This window comes from Myxocyprinus asiaticus, chromosome 4 (genome assembly GCF_019703515.2).
Source record: "Myxocyprinus asiaticus isolate MX2 ecotype Aquarium Trade chromosome 4, UBuf_Myxa_2, whole genome shotgun sequence".
Taxonomy (NCBI): Eukaryota; Metazoa; Chordata; class Actinopteri; order Cypriniformes; family Catostomidae; genus Myxocyprinus; species Myxocyprinus asiaticus.
In genome coordinates, this window is record NC_059347.1 from 28,665,438 (window position 1) to 28,687,500 (window position 22,063).

Genomic DNA, 22,063 nt, shown 5'->3' on the forward strand with positions numbered 1-22,063 from the left:
AAGCCTATGATTCATTATGGTATTCTGGGGCTAAAGGGGAAATAAATGCATTTTATCACCATTTGAAACCCAATTCAGCAGCCGGTTAGTTCCATTTTGCATTCCATTAGAAAGGCCATCTAATCCTCTAGGCAGTGAAACTTTAAAGAGCAGCTGATTTTTCCACATTTAAAAAGAGAAAAACAAGACATAGCCTACATTATTTCAATTTTTTATTTAAAAGAAAAACAGCTTTATGCGTTATGATCAATAAAATATACACATTTATAACTGAATTATGATGCAATAATTAATTCAACTAATTAAATGAGTTAATTGGGTTTTAAAAATTTTCCACTTAGCAGCAGTGAATAACTTGTAGAGCTGTAGTAGAGAACGAGTTCAGGTCAATGTATTGCTATGTCATGAAGACATTCTGCTTTACAGAAAGGCTCCACCACAGATAACAGCCCAACCCCACTTGAGACAATAACACCAAAGTCAGTCTGTCCTTTCCTTCCAATAAGAGAAAGTGAAACTATGGTCAGCTACAAGAAGTCCTATAATAACTATTCATTACTGAAGAACTACTGATTTATTGAAGCATTTATAATTATACAAAAAACACTTTTACAAAAGAATTATGATATGTAGATGCCAGAAGGAGTGATAATACAAACTTATGCATAAAACTGACCATTAGTCCTGTAGCTGAAATCATACAGAAAAGCAATATAATTTGTCAAAGGTTTGATAAACTTGAATTTCACTGTTACTTTACAGGAATGAGGATAATCTGTTGAGATCAGACTGTATAATATAATGTGGTAAATTCATCATATTTTGAGCATAATTCCACTGCTTCACTCTTAAGAAAGTCTTTGCATGTTTCCACATACTGTACATCTCTGCTTGGATCTCACTCTGACCCACGATATATGAGCTCTGAACTTCACTTCTTCAACTTCGCAGATATTTTTAGACGCACCTCTCGCAAGAAAATGTTCATTAGGTCAATTCCAGCTTCCCGGTTTATTCTGGTTATTAACTGACCTCCAGGACCAATAACCATTTTCTGTAAGAAAGACCAAAGGTAATCACTTTACAGTGAATTTCAATAATGTTGCAGTTGGTTAGGAAGTGTTCCATTTTTTTAATTAAAAAAACTATTCCTCAAAAAAAAAAAAGGAAGAAAATATAAGGCCTGGGTATACTTTTTTATATACGTTTTTCTGGTATACTACGACTGCTTTGTGATACTCTTTTAGCACAGCAGGCATATGCATGTCAATAAAATCTGGGCCGCATGTGGACAGCAGAAGTATACTTTGGCCTTTAGCCTTAAGGACTGAAGTGCAGCTCAAACCCAAGACTTTTAAGAAATGACATAAGGAATAAAAAAAGCTCACCATATGACTGTCTTTCTTTACATATAGTTTGATTGATATGTCGAGTGCCCCATCCTCACACTCCTTCCAGATTTCAATTTGCTGCAAAAAAAAAATAGAGAAAAAAAAAAAAAACACACAACAACAACATGAAATTAAGGGCCCAAAAAGGTCAAATTCAATATTTTGAGTAATGGAAAAATTCTGATGGATGACTTCGCACTAGTTAAGGGAATCAACAAAACTTTAAATACACAATTTAAAGATACACTACCTTGCCAAAAAAAGTTGCATACTCTAATATTTCGTTGGACCGCCTTTAGCTTTGATTACGGCGCTGTGGTGGTGGTGGTGGCGTGGTTGAGTTCTGGCTTGTGAATGGAGAGTGAGATCAGGAGATAAGAATGGTAAGGATCATCACCTGGCAATGACTGTCTCTAACAGCTGTTTGTCATTGCAGTGAGAGTGGAGATGGGTTTTAAGAGCGAGCCAGACGCTAGTGAGGGCGAGAAGGGAGAGATTTACCTCACACAAACAGAAGAGACCGTGCTGAACTGTTTCCGCTGAAAAGCATGATTTTGAGTTTAAAATAAACATACCATTTGAGCTGGATTCACCATCTCCTTTCCCCTAACTGTGACATTGGTGCCGAAACCCGGGATTTAAGGGAGGAAAACACCGCCATGGATACCTCACCTCTGGAGGATGTTGTTAAGACCCTCGCCAGCATCCACCAGACACAACATAAGGCCCTCCTCGAGCTGCACACCGAGCAGGAGCAGCGGTTCATTGCGCTCCTCCAGGCCCAAGCGGAGGACTGGCAGATATTCCGGAGCTTGCTGCCGCCACGACCCCGGGCCCCCTGACTGCCCCAGGTTCCGCTAGTCAAGATGGGCCCCCAAGACGATCCGGAGGCCTTCCTGGAGCTTTTTGAGCGGATGGCGGGGGCATGCGGATGGCCGAGCACCCAGTGGGCGGTCTGGTTAACTCCACTGTTGTCCGGGGAAGCCCAACTCCTGGCACAGCTGTTACCAGCGGAGAACCTCCTGGTGTACGCCGACTTGAGAAAAGCCATCCTGCAACGGTTTGGCCGGACACACGAGTAGCAGCGGCAACACTCAATCACGCTTTTCAGCAGAAACAGTTCAGCACAGTCTTTTCTGTTTGTGTGAGGTAACTCTCTACCCCTCACTGGCATCCGGCTCACTCTTAAAGCCCGTCTCCACTCTGTCTGCAATGACAAACAGTCTATTAGAGACAATCATTGCCAGGTGATGATCCTTACCGTTCTCATCTCCTGATTTCGCTCTCCATTCACAAGCTGGCGCTCAACCACGCCCCACCATCACAGGCTTGTATTCGTCGTGTTATTGTTTCAACAACCTTAAGCAACGTCACAACATTTATTTCCGTCCAGAGCTGCATTAACGTTTGGCCGAGATCTTGTATTGATGATGGGAGAGTCGAACCACTCCATAATGTCTTCTCCAGCACATCCCAAAGACTTGGGGTTAAGGCCTGGACTCTGTGGTAACCAATTAATGTGTGAAAATGATTCCTCATGTTCCCTGAACCACTCTTTCACAATTTGAGCCCAATGAATCTTGGCATTGTCATCCTGGAATATGCCCGTGCTGTCAGGGAAGGAAAAATCCATTGATGGGATAACTAGGGGTGTAACGATCCATAGATCTGGATCAATGCATCGATCCAATGACGAACGATCCAATGTTATCAATACAACGCGTAAATATCGATATATAAATTTTTTAAGATGTACCTTTATTTTAATACTCTCAAGTCAGCCGATGAAGCACCCTTATTACATTCATTTGACTTTGAGCGCTAAATACGCTTTTCACGTGGGACAAGGATGTGCGCAGGGTCTTTGAAGCCAAGTTGTGATCTGCTATCCGTGCACACGCGTCAACCAGGCTTCCCACGAAATGCAAGCTCGATTGATAGGATCAGTGCGAGCACGTCAACCGGGCACTCCTTCAAATGTGAGCTCTTGTGACAAATGCAGAGCAGCTCACCCCATTTGAATTTTACATGAGAATTTGCTATTTTAAAGTACCATGGAGAAGTTCAACCATGTGAAACATCTTGACAACACTGACATTCTGAACAGCACTAACGAGGGAAAGGGAAATACCTGCTCAGCTCCAGCATCAGTTATAAGACGTCACACATCCACACATTAACACCCTTACTAACATTTATCTCAGTTAACTGTAACAGAATTTTTCATTACAACTGTGGAAGTTGTAGCCAAGAAATCCACAAATAGCAAAGACAGTTGGAAACAAGTCATGGGTATGTAAGTATTTTGAATTGGATTAAACTGAAAAATTGTCATCAAACGAGTGATGATCACTTCTGTGTGAGACTTTATTTTTTTATATTATTTACCTTTTTTTCAACATCTGAAGTACCTTATTTTGTTGTGGATGTCCCAATGTGGATACAGAGAGCTGAATAAAATAATCAAATTATATTTTGGATGCATTTGAGGGCAAACATTTTTTAATTGATTGTGTAAAATAGGCACATAATATCGGAGTATTGAACGCAGGCCCCTGAATCAAATCGTATCGTGGCAGACTTTGAAGTATCTGCAGTTATCGGAGAAGAGAATCGATACAAGATCGTATCATGATGAAACGTTCGATTTACACCCCTAGGGATAACCTAGTCATTCAGTACATTCAGGTAGTTAGCGGACTTCATTTTATTGCCACATAATATTGCTGAGCCTAGACCTGACCAACTGAAGCAACCCCAGATCATAACACTGCCTTATATCCAAATGGCTACATTTTTTGGCCAAGCAGCGTATAAACAGCTATAGAATATATGGGAACCATATTAGGAGTTAAAGAGATACTCCAATTTTTTATTTAATGGCCTTTTGTCTGTCACATCATAATCATACAAAATAGTAAAGAGCAAACAGAAAATTCAAGGGAGAGAAAAAGGGAATGGCACCAGGACATGACAAGCCATATTCAACCCTGTGTCTCCCCAAGCACAACTGCTTTGTGTGTTGTGAACATGTGCACTACCACTGTGCCACAGCCTGAGAAACCATCTGTGCCTCATGATATACAGTATGTTGTGTATGCTATTATGTCAACATAATTAAGGCTATATGGCAACGCGCTCAACAAGCCTCGTGATAAGATGCACGGGTTGACGGTCTCAGATGCGGAGGTAACTGGGATTCGTCCTCCGCCACCCGGACTGAGGCGATTCACTACACAACCACAAGGACTTAAAAAAAGCACATTGGGAATTGGGCATTCCAAATTGGGAGGGAAAAAAAAACAGAAAAAAAAAAAAAAAACAGCACATTGACATAGTGCACATTTATTGTGACTTACCTGGGTCATCGTGTACGGCACCTCCTGAGGGAGATACTCAAGAAGTTTCTCTCTTATAGTGTTGATGCACACATCCTCAGGAGTTTGATCTGTAAGCACTTCACTGTGGTACTGCCACAGGCGAGGCTTTGCACACTCAATCAGGTATCTCTGTTTTCAAATGTACAAACACAGGCTGATGATGTTTGAGATTAGAGCTCTAGTCTTTCATTATAAATATAATTGGTAGTTGTAATTTTTGTATAGTAACGCATAATAAATAAATACAAAATACAAAAAAATTAAAAAGAATAACAATTAATAAACCAAGATTTTAGGTTAATATGTACAGGCAAAGTATATATTTTAGGTCATTAACTATTTTTAATAAAGGTTTTGCCCTCAATAATTACTTTTTAAAGGTCCTGTGGTGTGGCAAATACATTTTTTAAAGTACTATTCAACGAAGTGTCAACCATCGTTAATATAAGCTCATTATAATCATTTATAAAAGAATTAGCAAAATGCTGTATAAAGATGGAGTATAACATATCACACCACAGGACATGTCCACTTCCATAAAGTTTTCTGGCTACTATAGACCTTATTCCCGCTAGCACCATCTTTGATTTTTAATGGGAATGACAACGAGGCTGTGAGGGATAGACTTCCATCGACAAAACATTGATCAAATATCTGTCCAAGAACATTCAGTATTCAAAGAACTCCAGACAACATGAGGTGTGGAAAATCAGATGTGATCTAGGAGCTTTATACAGCTTTATACCATACGTGCCATTGAAGAGATGGTAAGTCTGTCCCTCACAGCCTCGTTGTCATTTCCACTAAAAACTAAAGATGGTGCTAGCATGAATAAGGTCTATACACTTAATCCATGTAAATGTAACTTTTAGAAAGTATTTGAAATGAGAAATGGTCTCTTTTAGACTTTCCTAAAAATAAAGAAGCCTTGTTTGTATTGTATAATCTGCATTCAGCTAAGGAACAAATTCTAAAGAGAGAAACTGAGTGTTGTTTTTAAATAGGCTATTGGTAAAAAGTTCTGGAAGGATTGTCTCTGTTTAAAGCTGAAGGGTGTAACTTTTTCCTGTTAAAATACTTCCTCTCATTCCAGCTTAATATGCAGAGACAATTGTAAACAAGCCATTTGTTGGTCAATTTTCTCAAACTGTAAACACTGTCTCTGTGCTACTTTAAAAAATCCTGTTTGTTTTGAGTGACCCGTCCAGCCTGACACAACAGCATTGACTCAAACAATGATTTGAGTTGGGAGCGGGACCATTTGATTGTTCGATCAACAACAGACGGTGGCACAGAAACTACACACTTCGGCTTTAACTACTAATGACTTGTCATCCGCCAAATCTCGGATGTGATTTCTAACCTTTAACGTTTCCACATATTCTCTGTTGATAGCACTTAGCATGAACACGTCCTTAAAATGTGGCCACCCGCTGCAGCGCTTCAAAGCCTTCAGCTGCTCTCTGCTCAGTCTGTCTTTACTCTCCAGAGACTTTTCTTCTGCACTCTCAGAATTCAGTTCTTTGCTGTGGCTGCTGTGGGGTTTGGCTGCTAATCTCCGGCACGGTTTCACCGCACTCCGAATCCTGATCTTCTCTCCATTAACTACCCCCTCCGTCAGCTGTGCGGTGATGTCGAGCAGCAGCATTTTGTTCTTCAGTAGGTCCACCTGTATGCGAAGAATCCATGTTTTCCTTCATAATCTCTTAGGAGTTCTCTTTTGTATCATAAATGCCTTGCAAGCCACTCTAAGAGCATCAGCTGTACATACTGCAATAATTAATTGAATATGATATTGAAATTCATTTCTGTAGTAGTAACAGCAGCAATACAGACTCTTATCAGTCACATAAAAGTTGGGATCCAAAGAAAAGATTGTTATTTTCTGTGCAAAGTAATCCCATGGTTGAATTGTCTGGGACAGATCAATACGCAGTGACACAGTCAGTACCTTATTAAGGACAAGGACGGCAGGGACATCTGGATTGAGGGCCAGACACTTCAATACCTCATAGTCCAGTTTATTTCGGGTCCATTTATCAGAGACGTCAACTAATACCACCACTGCAAATGTACAGGAGAAAAGGCTGAGATGAAGCACAGTCATAATAGCATGATGTGAAAATATTACTTTCACGAAAAAAAACAAAAAACAAGTGAATGCTAACTTTGCACCATCTATTATTAACAGAAACATACAAAGATTTAGCTACCTAGATCAGCCTCTTGCAGTGACTCAAAGGGATCCACCAAAAGTGATTCCTCAAGCTGGTGTCTGTTAAACAAATATATCAAAACATTCATTTTTATTTTCTGAGTGGATGCCTATTAACAAGAAAGTGTATCTTGTGTTGGGGTAATTTTCCTGTACAAAGGATATAAAGGTCAAACATTAATAACTGGCAAAAAAAAAAAAGAGTTTTACAAAATATTACAAGGACTGATAATAGAAAGTGGAGAATCAAGAGACCAACATGATCAAAAATCACTTAATTATAAACTCACCTTTTAGCCTTTATTAGGGTAGTGAGACCAGGGGTGTCCAACAGAACCTAATAAAAATGTGATACAACGGACATGACATTCTCAAAACTGACTAGACTTGTATTGGGATTTAAGCATTAGTGCCGGGGTGCTTACAATTTGTGTGTTATCCTCTGTCAGAACCCCAACAGCACGCGATCTCGTTGTGTGCACTTTCTCTGACACGGCAAACAGCTGTGAGAAAATGGGATGGTCGATGTTTACTACTTCATCCATTATGTATAAAACGAACGATTCATCCAAAACTCACAATTCTGTTATCACTCATCTTCATGTATTTTGAAACTCTTATGACATTCTTTCTTCCATGGAACACAAAATGCGTTATCTACAGCATTTTGTCCAAGCTGCTTCTTTTTAATGTAATGAAAGTGAATGGTGACCATGGCTCTCAAGCAACATTTTCAGATAATAACAACTTCAATTTCAGTCTGTTCCTCGCACAGAGCTATCATATGGCTTCAGAAGAATTGGAACATAGTGCATTAGTTGTATGGACTACTTCTATGATGCTTTGATGGTGCTTTTTGTCCTTTTGGGAGCTTGGCCGCCTTTGGTCCCCATTCACTTTCATTGCAAGGTAGAGAGCAGCTCAGACATTCTGCTACACATCTCCTTTGGTGTACCATGGGAGAAATAAAGTAATACAAGTTCTGAACAACATGAGGGTGAGTAAATGATGACAGAATATTTTTAAACAGTTTAGACTACAGACATAACATCATAAACAATGTGTGATTTATTCTGTTGCACATAATAGCACCTTTCTGCCCAGCAGCTGATTGGTCAGTGTGGATTTCCCTGCATTCGGGGCACCCACTATTGCCACTTTAAGAGATTTTGGCTTTTCAGGTTGATCAGGATCCTTCAGCAATAAGGAAAATTGATGACCTGAGAGCAAACACACACATACTTAGTTTAATGACCTGTCTCTAATATCGTAAACATCCACGAAGATACGATTAAAAGAGCTCTGCTTTCGACATCTTATCACTAAAAGAGCAAACTAAAAGCTTTGACATGTGCTGGGGTAATTTTTACCACTGTCTGATGGGACGGAGACATGGTGATGACTCTCGTCGGACACAACAGCTCTCCCCTTCTGCAATATGTCCAAAAAGGCTTCTGAAGACACCAAACGGGCCGGAGTCCAGTGAGTGAGACCATTCCTTAATGCCTGAGGCCGAAAAACGGAGCAACCTATGAACAAGAGGAAATCAACAAGCGAATAGGTAACAAAAAGCTTCAATTATCCATTCTTTCATTTTACTATGAATTTTATTATTAGAGTTTGGTTTCTTGTGGTGAAATTGATAAAATGCATCAGCATTGACAAAGTTCCGCACGCAGACACGAGATTAATGGACAACAAACACGTGATGGATTTTAATCTATTATCATTGTTTATTATGGTTGATCAACACACCTGCGCGCAGATACAGTGGCGCATGTTCTGGGGCTGCTGACAGTTTGCTGATGGTCGAAAATCGCAGAGATCTCCGTAAAAACGTCTTGCAAAGCCGTAATGTCATTTTCTCTGAATAACAGGTCAGTTTTAAAGCCTTTCGGTTAGGTTATTCCTTGAACAAGGTTACTTCTCTCTCCATGTTTGTTTACGCATGTGTACAGGGCGCAGACATGTTGCTTCAGTCTAGAAGTGCGTTGTAGTGATCCGTCTAGAATTTATATCTTACTGCCGTCTACTGGTCAGGCGCCACTATGATCTGGAGCCATGATAACAAGTGCTTCTTAAAGGAATAGTTCACTCAAAAATAAAAATTCTTTAATTTACTCACTCTCATTCCATCCCAGATGTGTATGACTTTCATTGTTCTGAAGAACACAAATGAAGATGTTTAGAAGAATATTTCAGCTCTGTTGGTCCCTACAATTCAAATGAATGGTGACCAGAACTCAGAAGCTCCAATAAGCACATAAAGGCAGCATAAAAGTGATCCATACGACTCCAGTGGTTAAATCCATGTCTTCAGAAGTTATATGATAGCTGTGGGTGAGAAACAAATCAATATTTAAGTCCTTTTTTCCTTGTATTTTGACGATTCGCATTGTTCATGCATATCGCCACCTACTGGTTGGGACTAGTCAAAAGTGGAGATTGATAGTAAAAGAGGACTTAAATATTGATCTGTGTCTCACCCATTCCAATCATATCACTTCCGAAGACATGGACTTAACCACTGGAGTCGTATGGATTACTTTTATGCTGCCTTTATGTGCTTTTTCGAGCTTCAAAGTTCTGGTCACTATTCACTTGCATTGTATGGACCTACAGAGCTGAAATATTCTTCTAAAAATCTTAATTTATGTTCTGAAGAAGAAAGAAAGTCATACACATCTGGGATGGCATGATGGTGAGTTAATGATCATGAGAGAATTTTTATTTTTGGGCGAACTATCCCTTTTAAATGGTTTTGCTTCAGGAGGACCCAGATTTTGCATTGTACATCAAGTGCTGACTCAACACAGTACCAAAGTGGTTTATCAAACATGTCCTTAAAATCAAACATTGGTAAAGCTGTTTTCTGGAATCTATTGGAAAAGAGTGGCTGAGCTTGGAATGGCATACTCCTATACTCTTACTATTTCTACTGTAGTTTGGAATGGGATACTACCATACCAATGCAAAATTATTAACTTAGGCTGATTAAGAAAATTGATAATTTTGTAAACACAAACAACAGCCATTAGAGTTTGACTGGATGTGTAGTATTTGATGTCAATACCAAAAGATATGGAATGGATTTTCTCCTCTGTTTTAAAAGATGGTACACCTATTTATTTTGCTTTAAAAAAAAGACAAAAAAAAAAAAGGTTTTACTGTGTCAAATGGAATGGGTGCAGATTCCCTTTAACCATATCCCATATCAGTATTAAATTCTTCTGTTAACTTAATCCTCTGTCCTCTGTTAATTTTCTCACAGTCTAGTTTGAAAAAGAAAGGCCTACTGAGTCCAAGTTACTGTTTGTAGTTTTGTGGTAATAGTAGACTTTCAGAATCAGACAGCTGAGTATGTTATGATCCCTAACAGGATCTGATGAGGTCTTCATTTTGTTTTTATCCCCTCAGATAGAAGAATTAGAGAGTACAGATGTGTTTTTCCATCTCCCATCAAAAACTAGTCCAGTTACTGTATGCACCACACATATTGCTTATAATTCTGACTAAACAGCTCTTTCTTGGTCTGATCTCTCCACAGAATCCTTTCCCACATCATTACTAGCGCACTATTATGGTTATCATCAAACCGTAGATGTGCTTTCACATGGTTCTTTTTGAATAATAGCTTCTTTTTATCACCCTCTTGGTGGTGTTTGCAGAACTCTCACTCACAAGTCTCCTTTTTGGCATGAGCATTTGTGAGATGACCTTTTCTGCACAGCGTCTGCGTCATATTATGTGTCTTCCACTTCCTGGAAATTGAATCCTGGTAATTTATCTCTAAATTCTAAGAATGCTCTTTCATTTTCACAGCTGTCATTCAGATTTACAGCATGAATATTGATCCTTTAACTTTTTGGTTTTTATTCAGAAAATAACTTCTGCAACACAAGGACATGCATATGCAAGCAGCAATTGTATCGTCTTAACAAAAGGAAAGGAAACAGCACAAACAATTTCTCCTAATGAAATGAGAGAAGTTGACTTAAATAACAAATCTCTTATAGTTTCTGTGGTTTAGCGAACTTTGTGCTGCTATGTTGATCTGTGCTCAGCCATGGGTTTTTAACTCACAAAGATCGGGGTTAGAAGTCCGAATTAGGAGGCTGGGCTCAGATCAGCATAAAATGACAGCATTGTCCCAGGATTGTTTTTGGTGCTTGTGTCATAATTGTTTAGGAGCAGTGGGTGTTGAATAACTGCTGCCAAGTCAAATATATCAGCAGCTCTCTCCTTGTCTTCTGCACACACACGCTAAGATAGAAATGTTCCGCAGTTACAGCACAACATTTCGACCTTTCTGCGGGCAAGGAGGAATAACAAAGCTGAGGAGTTAAATATAAGACAGGCATGTGACAGGAGCTAGCTGAGCCATGCTGGGTAGATGCAGGGGGGTAGATTCCAAGGGGGAAACCCCAATGTTCAAGCCAGATCTATGCCCTTGGGTAGATGACTGTTGCTCAGGCAGAAACACAGCTCCCTCTTGCTCAGCCATTACACATGATTGCAGCATGCCACACAAAGCCACACAGCTGCGGCATCCTTGGTCACATCCTCGTGAAAATGCTTTTGGGAGGATTCTTTTAAAAAGCACCCAGAGGACATATTTTCCATCCCTGATTCTGATTGCAGCATGATTGAGAGATAGAGAGAGAAGGACAGAGTGAGTTAGACAAGGGGAACAAGTCATACTCTATCAAGATTTTGCAACCAATACAACTTGTCTGTAAAGTGGATCAATAATGCATCTCCTTTGATATCTTCAATCACGCCAGACTTGAGTTTAAAAAGTGCAGTTAGCACCACCATTTCTAAACATCCTGTCTTAACATCTCTCAGGGCCAAAGAAAGACACCATTCTGCGTCATTAACGCTGTATTATTGTGTGATGAAGCCCACTGCTGAGCACTTCCCCTTTAGCTGCCCGAGGCTCTCTGGGTGCAAAATGAGTTTTCGTACTGATCTGGGATCAAATAAAATAAAATAAAATCACTTTTATTGTCACACAGCCATATACACAAGTGCAATGGTGTGTGAAATTCTTGGGTGCAGTTCCGATCAACATAGCAGTCGTGACAGTGATGAGACATATACCAATTTACAATAACATCAGATTAACACAACACAATTTAAACATTTGATATACACATAATTACACTCAACAATATACAAATAATAACATACACTGTACAGTATACAATACACACAATATAGATACACATTATTCAATAAAAATAAAAAAGGTATATATAGTAGTATATATAGAATGTACAGTAGGTTGTATTGTACTGTATTGACATTCAGGCTGTCAGTAGAAAGTAAGTTGTTAAGAGAGAATAAATATAATAATAATATAATTTATGACAGTCCGGTGTGAGATATAAGAGTATGGGTAATAAAGTAAGGGTAATAAAGTGCAGTGCTGATGTATTTTGATCGTGGGAGATCAAGAGTTCAAAAGTCTGATTGCTTGGGGGAAGAAGCTATCATGGAGTCGGCTGGTGTGGGTCCTGATGCTGCGATACCTCCTACCTGATGGTAACAGTGAGAACAGCCCATGGCTCGGGAGGCTGGAGTCTCTGATGATCCTCCGAGCTTTTTTCACACACCGCCTGGTGTATATGTCCTGGAGGGAGGGAAGCTCACCTCCGATGATGTGTCTGGCAGTTCACACCACCCTTTGCAGTGCTTTGCGTTTGTGGGCTGTGCTATTGCCGTACCAGGCGGAGATGCAGCCAGTCAGGATGCTCTCTACAGTGCAGGTGTAGAACCGTGTGAGGATGTGGCGGTTCATTCCAAACTTCCTCAGCCGTCTCAGGAAGAAGAGGCGCTGATGAGCCTTCTTCACAACGACTTCAGTGTGGATGGATAATGTGAGTTCCTCAGTGATGTGGACACTGAGGAACTTGAAGCTGCTGACTCTCTCCACTGGTGCTCCATTGATGGTGATGGGACTGTGTTCTCTGTCTTTTCTTCTGAAGTCCACCACAAGCTCTTTGTCTGACTGACACTGAGGGAGAGGTTGTGCTCCTGACACCAGTGTGTCAGAGTGTGCACCTCCTCTCTGTAGGCTGTTTCATCATTGTCAGTGATCAGACCTACCACCGTCGTGTCATCAGCAAACTTAATGATGGCATTGGAGCTATGTGTTGCCACACAGTCATGTGTGTACAAGGAATACAAGAGTGGGCTGAGAACACAGCCCTGTGGGGCTCCAGTGTTGAGGGTCAGTGATGAGGAGATGTTGCTGCCTATTCTAACCACTTGGCATCTGCTTGACAGGAAGTCCAGGATCCAGCTGCACAGCGAGCTGTTTAAGCCCAGAGCCCGCAGTTTCTCATCTAGCTTGGAGGGCACTATGGTGTTGAATGCTGAGCTGTAGTCTATAAACAGCATTCTCACATAAGTGTTCTTTTTTCCAAGTGGGAGAGAGCAGTGTGTATTGTAGATGCAATGGCATCATCAGTGGAGCGGTTGTTGTGGTAAGCAAACTGCAATGGGTCTAGAGAGAGAGGCAGCACAGAGCAGATGTAATCTCTGATTAGTCTCTCAAAGCATTTGCTGATGATGGGGGTCAGAGCAACAGGACGCCAGTCATTTAAGCAAGTTATTTTTGATTGCTTTGGAACAGGCACAATGGTGGATGTTTTAAAGCATGTGGGGACTACAGACAAAGAGAGGGAAAGGTTGAAAATGTCCTTAAAAACACCAGCCAGCTGGTTCACGCATGCTCTGATGACATGGCCCGGAATGTCGTCTGGGCCCGCGGCTTTGCGGATATTCACCCGTCGGAAGGATCAGGTTACATCCGCTACAGAGACGGAGAGTGAACTAACCTCTGTAGCTTCGGCCGCGAGAGCATTCTCCGCGAGGGCGGAGTTATTTCCCTCTAAAAACGAGCATAAAAAGTATTTAGCTCATCCGGGAGAGAGGCAGCGGTGTTTTTATTCCCTTTAAAGTCCGTGATGATGTTAATTCCCTGCCACATGCTTCTAGAGTTGGTGCTCTTAAACTGTCCTTCAGTCTTATTCCTGTACTGGCGTTTTGCTGTTCTGATAGTTTTTCGGAGGGCATAACTGGCTTGTTTATGCTCCTCCACATTCCTGGAATTGAAAGCGGAGGTCCGCGCATTAAGTGCCGTGCGAACATCGCTATTTATCCATGGCTTCTGATTCGGATAGATCTGTGTTGTTCTGGTCGGAATGACGTCCTCCAAGCACTTTCTGATAAAACACATTACGCTATCAGCGTAAAGCTCGATGTCGTCATCAGAGAACATCTCCCAGTCCGTGTGATCAAAACAGTCCTGTAGCGTAGAGTCTGATTGGTCCGACCAACACTGGATCTTTCTGAGGGTGGGTGCTTCCTGTTTTAGTTTCTGCCTGTAAGCGGGCAGAAGCAGAATCGAAGAGTGGTCTGATTTGCCAAATGGTGGGCGGGGGAGGGATTTGTAGCCATCCCGGAAGGGAGAGTAGCAATGGTCCAAAACCCAGTCCCCTCGTGTGTTGAAACTAATGTGCTGGTGGTATTTTGGTGCGACTGATTTGAAACTGGCTTTATTAAAGTCCTCGGTCACAATGAACGTGGCCTCAGAGTGCATGATTTCCTGCTCACTTATACTCCCATACAGTTCCTTGAATGCCCGGTCTGTGTCGGCTTGTGGCAGGATGTACGCAGCAGTGATAATGACCGCTGTGAATTCCCTCGGTAGCCAGAATGGTCGACACAGAAGCATGAGAAATTCCACATCAGGAGAGCAGAAAGACTTGATAGAATGTACATTCCTCTGATCACACCAGGATTTGTTGATCATAAAACATACACCACCACCTCTGCTTTTACCTGAGAGGTCTTTCGCTCTGTCCGCTCGGTGCACGGAGAACCCCGCGGGTTCAATGGCTGAGTCTGGAATCTCAGCAGACATCCAAGTTTCCGTAAGGCAGATAATGCAGCAGTCCCTTGTATCTCGTTGGAAAGAGATCCGCGCTTTCAGCTCGCAGACCTTGTTATCCAGAGACTGAACATTTGCCAGTAGAGTAGTGGGTAGCGGGGGTCGATTTGCGCGGCGTCTTACTCTGATGAGAACGCCGGCTCTGTTTTCCCTTTCCCTCCTGCGTTTCCGCGTCCGGGCTGCCCAGACAAAGGGCTCCGCTTGCGTGTTTGTAAACAGCGGGTCAGCATTGAGGAATTTGAAGTCCGGTTTACTGTGTGAAATTGCTGAACCAATGTCCAAAAGTGTTTGTCTGTCATAGACAATAAGGCAGACAACATCCAAGACAAAAAACATAAGAATTGTGAACAAAACAAACAAAACACTACCATGTTGTGTCGGAGCTCACAACGCAGCAGCAATACTCGGCGCCATCTTGAGTCCAAAGATCAGCCATCATAACCTTAATAATTCCAAGGGGAAAAATCAGAAGACAGACATTAAAAGCTAGGTCTTAAATCAGCACCAAGCTTCAGTTATGTTATTCCCTTGCACATAATGGCTTTTCTTTTTGAGTTAATCTTTTGACCCTGATATGATCTTAAGGCATGTAGAATGACTTGCTCTCATCCAGCATTTTCTTCTTTCTCTGTGGCAGAGATTAGATGAATTAGTCTTGATAAACACGTAGTTCTGCATGCTATGAATCACACAATGCCCTAGTAATGATAATCATGATGACCACAGTTTGTTTCTGAGAGGATGTACATTAGGTACAGACGGGTGGCATACAATCAGTGTAAAAGCATACATTTTTCTTTATTCTCCCTATACAATAGTTTATTTAGTGCAGTATGAATAGCCCCACAAATGTGGTTTCATGGTATTGCTGCTTAAAGAATCTTTCATAAAGTGTTTAAAAAGCTTTATAGATGATGATATAGCCATGAAAAGTGGAGCAAGGAAGAAAATTCTATTGGTTGAGAGGAAGGCATAAAATCAGATGTTTTTTTTTTTTTTTTTTTTTGTTCTCCAGCCACTTGGATTTAAAATGTCATTAAAAAAATTATTAAATGAAAAAAAAAACAATATACATATATATATATATATATATATATATATATATATATATATATATATAAACAGATTACATTTTTGACGTTGGAACTTTTGATACCATTTTTAAGTCGTGTTAACTGATTGACTTGACGTTAATTATTTATTAATTGGCTGCCATTTTCAGAATAGATGTTTAGATTTTCTCAAGAAAATGTGAGTGGTGCTTGCCCATGCAAAACTTGCTGCCATGATGCTAGAGTGTTGAGGGTGGTTGCCAGGACATTGCTATGTGGTTGCTAAGCTGTTCTGGGTCATTTTTAGCACATTGCTATGCAGTTGCCAGGGTGTTCTGCATGGTTTCTAGGGGGTTACTTACTGGCCGAAGTCAAAAGAAGCAGTAGTCTCAACATACAGTATGTTTCAAACCCCTCCAGTAAATAACCACACCAGTGTAAATCGATGGTATTTTTTGCCTGTTTTATCAGACTGATCAAACTGTGAAATGGGCAACAGTAGGTCAAAGTTTCGCTGCTGAAATCGGTTGTCCTCCCAACCCCCGACCCCCCAGTGACTGAAGCTGGAAGTGTTCTTGAGTGTTTGGGAACAATTTTTGGGCGAAATGTCCACAGAGTGGTGCCAAAAGTAAGTTGTATTTTTAGTTGTTAATGATGTAATACACAGTCAACAGGAATGCATATTTTATTAACTCTACCTCTTAACCCAAACCCTAAACCTAACCATCAGTGGAGGAAAAATTCAATATTTGAGTGAAAATGCAACCTCCGAATCACGCTCACCATTGTACATGTAGTACATAGGACTAGAATCTGTATCAGTAGCGCTAAGTGGGAATGTTTTTACATTTGAATTTATGCAAAAATGTCTGATCGGGGGTAGCGCTTGTCAGTAATTAAGCTGAATAGGGTTGATAGCAGCACTCATGAATATTCAAAAGCAACATGTCGATTTCCTGTGTGATTAAGCTGGTTTTATCGTCCATCTGTCAAAATATGTAATGCATGCAAGTCTGATCTTTTAGAGAAGTAATAGCAAGCCATATGATTTGGTATTGTTCATGTCCATAGCATTGACTGTGCAGGACAAATGACATGCCAAAGTTTATTACTTAGGGTATTTATTTATTTATTTATTTTTAAATACCATTGATTTGAAGCAAGGAGTGTTAGTGCTACGCATCTGTACAACTTTAAGGAAGACTGTTAAGTGTCTGTTCCGCTAAAAGGAAAGACAATGACAAGATAGTCTGAGTGTTTTAATTCAGTTTGAGGAATGTCTTCCTGACAAAGTACAACTATTAGTTATCCATTTGATGAATTTATTCCCCCTATGCATAGGTTTTAGGTGTCAGCATACAAAGGACATGGCAGTAGTGTGCAAATGGAAAATGAGATTTGCAAAATGTGGGGGACTGGAGCATTATAAATGTCAAGTGACTGATGGGCTCTACTCTGTTAATTGTGAAGGTTTCCATAGTGCAGCGTATGGAGGATGTCAAGTACAATTGAAAGCATAGGACGTACAAAAATATACAGAAAGTTTCATGAGTGGAGGCATTGCGGGCATGTGGGAATAAAAATGACAGGAGAAATATTTTGACAGGGTTTGTGTGGGATGGAGTCACAGGCTCTAATGTCACTGCAGTGCAACCATCAGTCTTCTGTAACAGAGAAACTGTTAGTGGTGAAAAATTATTGGCCATATCATCAATATCATAAATATAACTACAATGCTACAAAGTAGATCCACTGAGATGAAAACTATTTTGACAGCAGCTTCAGAGTTTTTAGAGATTACAGGATCTCTGTTCAAATTATACATGATGAAATGTACACACTGTCAATCTCATGAAGTTTCATAGTAGCAGGGTATAAATATACATAAGCCTATGCATCCCTTAGAGTTTAATTTAGAAATATAATGTCTTGTTTGGCTCTACTGAAAAAAAAAAAAAAAAAAGGAATTTAGGGAGCTTTCATACAAAATGATGCAATGATTAAGAGTGATTCTTTTGAAAAAATAATTTCTGTTGGGTGCTTGCTTGCACATATATGCTAGGCAATGAAATGACAGATGCTTGTGTTCACCTGAGGAAGGGTCAAGTGAAGTCTGTTATAAGAAAGACTTGTGAAAAATTAAAAAATAAATATTTCTTAATTTCTTCATGCAATTCAAATGCCTTTCTGTGATTAGTATTAATTATTGTAAGAATAGCAAGAGGGAAATATTGTTAGCCTGATAAGCACAGTGTTTCAGAGAATGTTTACTATGTTTTAAAGGGGCAACCACTGGAGTCTTTTGGATTACTTTTATGCTGCCATTATGTCCTTTTTGGAGATACAGAGTTCTGGCCACCATTCACTTGTATTGTTTGGACCCACAGAGCTGAAATATTCTTCTAAAAATCTTCATTTGTGTTCTGCAAAAGACAGAAAGTCATACACATCTGGGATGGCATCACTGTTAGTAAATGATGAAACAATTTTCTTTTTTGGGTGAACTATCCCCAGGGTTGGGATGGTTACTTTTGGTTACTTTTGAAATGTATTCCACTACAGATTACAGAATACATGCTGTAAAATGTAATTTGTAACGTATTTTGTTAGATTACTCAAGGTCAGTAATGTAATCTAAATACTTTGGATTACTTCTTCAGCACTGGCAGATTTTTTCACTTGTTTTGACTATAAAAACTCTGCCAGTACAGTAAGACAAAATACACATGTTAAAAATACATTCTCTGAAAAACCTAAATATCTTATGTTTCTAAAACAAGATCAATCAAATTGATCTTTTAAGGATTTTTAGATATTTCTACAGGAAAACAATACAAAAATTATTATCAAAAGTTAAATTTTTGCCCTAATATCAAAGATCTTACTAGAAAAAAAAGAAATTATGATCCAACGTGAATTTTCTTGATAAAAAATATGATTGTGCCTGGTAACATGTGCATGTTAAATGGCTAGAAATAGCATTTTAGCTTAGCGTGAAGCTGACAATTTACACAAGGTTTATTTCTATTTCTTCTGCTCCAAACTTACTTTAAACGTACTTCTCTGTCTGCTCGTATGAATGTAACACATCATAAGAAAGTGTTTCACTGCTGTTCAAATGCACTTTGGATCGCATCATTTATATGTATAAATGTTTTCCATCTGAAAGGACTAAATATTAAATGAAACAAATGACAATAAAATGCAAAGTAATCTCTTCAGTAATCAAAATACTTACTGAATGTAACTGTATTCTAATTACCAATTATTTAAATTGTAACTGTAGTGGAATACAGTTACTTATATTTTGTATTTTAAATAAGTAATCCTGTTACATGTATTTCATTACTCCCCAACCCTGACTATCCCTAATGGTGTGGATAAGGTTTCTTGTGGGATTCTGATTCTCACATGTAGTACAGGGCTTTGCTCATTTTTAGAACTGACAATCAGTATACATTTGTATTTATTACTATTTTTTTTTATTTATAAAAAAATTCTTATTCCACCTTGTCATTTGATACACGTGTTCGATGCTCTATGATCCGGTAGGTGACAGTATGCACACTCCGATTGCGCCCCTCTGCAAAACAATAAATGAAGAAGACGACTTCCGGCAAGATGACGATTAGGGTACGTTGTCTAAGTTTGGATAAATCTCAGGCTTTATTTTCACTTGTTTTTCATGTGAAAATAAGACCCCCCATATTCCTGTCCTCCTCTACTAACTTGCCGCTTAATAATTGTTTGTGTACTATAATGATTATAGCCAGGCTGTAGTTTTATTTATTCCCAGCTAACAAAAAAAAGGTCCTCAGAACGTCCCCTAAATGGCCTCTACGAACGTCCATGTGTAGGGTCCTCTTGCCGTTCACAGGATGTCCCTTCAGGACATTTAGGGGACGTTCTGAGGACCTTTTTTGTTAGCTGGGACATTCAGTCCTTTGAACGACATTTTATTTTACTTCTCGGCTAACCAAAGAAAACAGACACGTGAGAAATTGTAAGGAACAAAGTACATTTATTTTATTTTGAACAATTGTAAAGGTGCTGTGCTCTCTCTCTCTCTCTCTCTCTCTGTGTGTGTGTGTGTGTGTCTGGTTGTCAGCTGTGGGGTTATTCCGATGGCAATTCCTCCCGTTGGCTTCTAACCTAAAACAACGAAATGAACACATTCAGTAGTGTCATGATTTGATATGTCTAAAATGTTGTCTTGCAATAAAAGCCCTAACAATCTTTTTAAATGTGAGGGAGACAAAATTCTGCGTTAAAACTGAAAGCATGCTCTCAAGTCTTTTTTAATCTAATATTTTAATTTGTACTTGTTTATGTCATCATTATTGGTGTGAACAGTTCACTCAAACGTTAAAGTGGGTAAATTTGGACAGTTGTTACCCATTGTGTATAAGTGTAAATGCAAACATCATACTGCTCGATCTCATGAGCTCATAATGTAACTCATAAAGTAGCTCCCATGGCGAGTTTGTCACACGCATCTCAGATACAGCTATAGAGATCATGTACTCAGCATACGAAAAATACCCTCTATGTTTTACTGTGACATCAAGTAATGTAAGTTGTCTTATGACATATATTGATTGTTTTTATTATGATCTTTGATATCATTTTGATATTATTGTCTGCAGCATAAAGCGAAAGTAATGTTTTGTTAATTACGCGCTACATTTGGAACTCCATTACACGTTTGATCATCCGGATCAAAGTGGATAAATTTGCGAAGCATGACCCAAAGCTATAATAACGACATACAGGTACAAATTATAATATATTGTGTAAAAAGTAGACCTCTTAGTGCAGTCTCCACTAAATGTTTACTGATATAAAATGTTGTTTGTACTGTCTGCCTGTGAATGCAAGAACTGTTGTTTGATTAGTATTCCATATTAACCATTTTATAGACTATAATATATGTACAGTGTTTTGCCATCCATCAATCCATCCATCCATCCATAATGCACTCACCTGATTAGCTGTTTTTGCATGATCTGGGGCATGTTTTAGGTTCACAGCAATCATTTCCTCCACACTCTGGGATTTTTGGTGTGGGTATGCCTTACTGCAGGCACATTGATTCAATACAGAGATCACAGTTATTAAAACTAGAACTCAGATGTAGAAAGTTCTATTCCAAAAGCATCAAACATGAATCTTGTTTTCAAAATAGACCATTAACTGCTATGAATATTTATGTACTGAGAACTAACAACTTTTACAATGTTTACCTATTTACATTTCAAATAATTTTTGAGATCTTGGGGATTGACACAGACACATTATTAGTCATTAGTGGCAAGTTTTTAAACTTCCGTATGATGACATCATTGATTAGGAGGTGCTAAATGTAAGTTTTCCCTTTCTCCCTTTGTAACTGTACCGTCCCCATAAGGAGTTATCTCACATTTTTTTCAGCATCCTCCTAATTCCACCTGCCAAGCTGCCTCCACTCTGAAGACACAGATAACGAATCTACAAACAACAACAATCGGTAATTAAACACAAGAGTAAATGGTTTTTAAATTATTACAGGTTAACAATGACTAGTAATGTTGCTTGTTATATGGCACATACCATCTTCTTTCGAAAGTCAGAATCTTTCAGCTTATTACACAGCCCTTCTAATTCCTCCACAGTCTTACAAGGCTCCTCTAGCAGCTCTGTAAGATCAGAGACAGAGGTGCTTGGCTGGCTCATTGACTGCTACATTGTTCCGACCGCTGCTGTGATGTTACCCTGGATTTGGTCTAGTTTCAGCATGATTCTCCTCTCCAAACTCTCAAATAACTTGAATATTTCTGTCCAGAATTTGTTTTGAAACATCAATGACATTACTAACTACAGCAATGAAAAAATTAACACTGCCATAAGTCAACATAAGTCTGTTTGGGAGACAATTAATAAAACTGACTGTAAGATAATTATGATGAAATTAAATAGTTACAATCTCGAAGAGATTGTGGATCAATCACACTTCATAAAACAAGTCACAAAAACATTATTCAGCTCAATATATGTATCCATGTGTGTAGTTATCAAAAAGAGTTTGC

At 39.4% G+C, this 22,063-nt stretch overlaps 1 protein-coding gene and 1 long non-coding RNA gene across 2 annotated transcripts; one reads left to right on the top strand and one right to left on the bottom strand.

The window, feature by feature from the left end:
• Window positions 1-199: 199 nt before the first annotated feature.
• LOC127436536 (GTPase Era, mitochondrial-like) lies at window positions 200-8,974 on the bottom strand. The gene is made up of 11 exons (XM_051690807.1): window positions 8,742-8,974; window positions 8,357-8,515; window positions 8,079-8,206; window positions 7,412-7,489; window positions 7,277-7,323; window positions 6,985-7,046; window positions 6,723-6,835; window positions 6,135-6,440; window positions 4,751-4,900; window positions 1,389-1,469; window positions 200-1,054 (listed from the first exon to the last, which is right to left on the bottom strand). The coding sequence occupies exons 1-11, from the start codon at window positions 8,845-8,847 to the stop codon at window positions 932-934; spliced, it is 1,353 nt and encodes a 450-aa protein (XP_051546767.1). The 5' UTR covers window positions 8,848-8,974; the 3' UTR covers window positions 200-931.
• On the top strand, window positions 8,403-21,788 carry LOC127436572 (uncharacterized). The gene is made up of 4 exons (XR_007896438.1): window positions 8,403-8,547; window positions 19,551-19,631; window positions 21,429-21,504; window positions 21,650-21,788. It is a non-coding gene; the product is annotated as an uncharacterized LOC127436572 (long non-coding RNA).
• The last annotated feature ends 275 nt before the right edge of the window (window positions 21,789-22,063 follow it).

Bases quoted from the DNA above. Each gene is read 5' to 3' on its own strand.
- LOC127436536 (XM_051690807.1), bottom strand. From the start codon at position 8,847: ATGACATTACGGCTTTGCAAGACGTTTTTACGGAGATCTCTGCGATTT. The intron at 6,836-6,984 runs GTAGCTAAATCT...GTACATTTGCAG, and splicing joins ACTGCAAGAGGCTGATCTAG to TGGTGGTATTAGTTGACGTC. The intron at 6,441-6,722 runs GTACTGACTGTG...CTTCGCATACAG, and splicing joins CCGTCCTTGTCCTTAATAAG to GTGGACCTACTGAAGAACAA.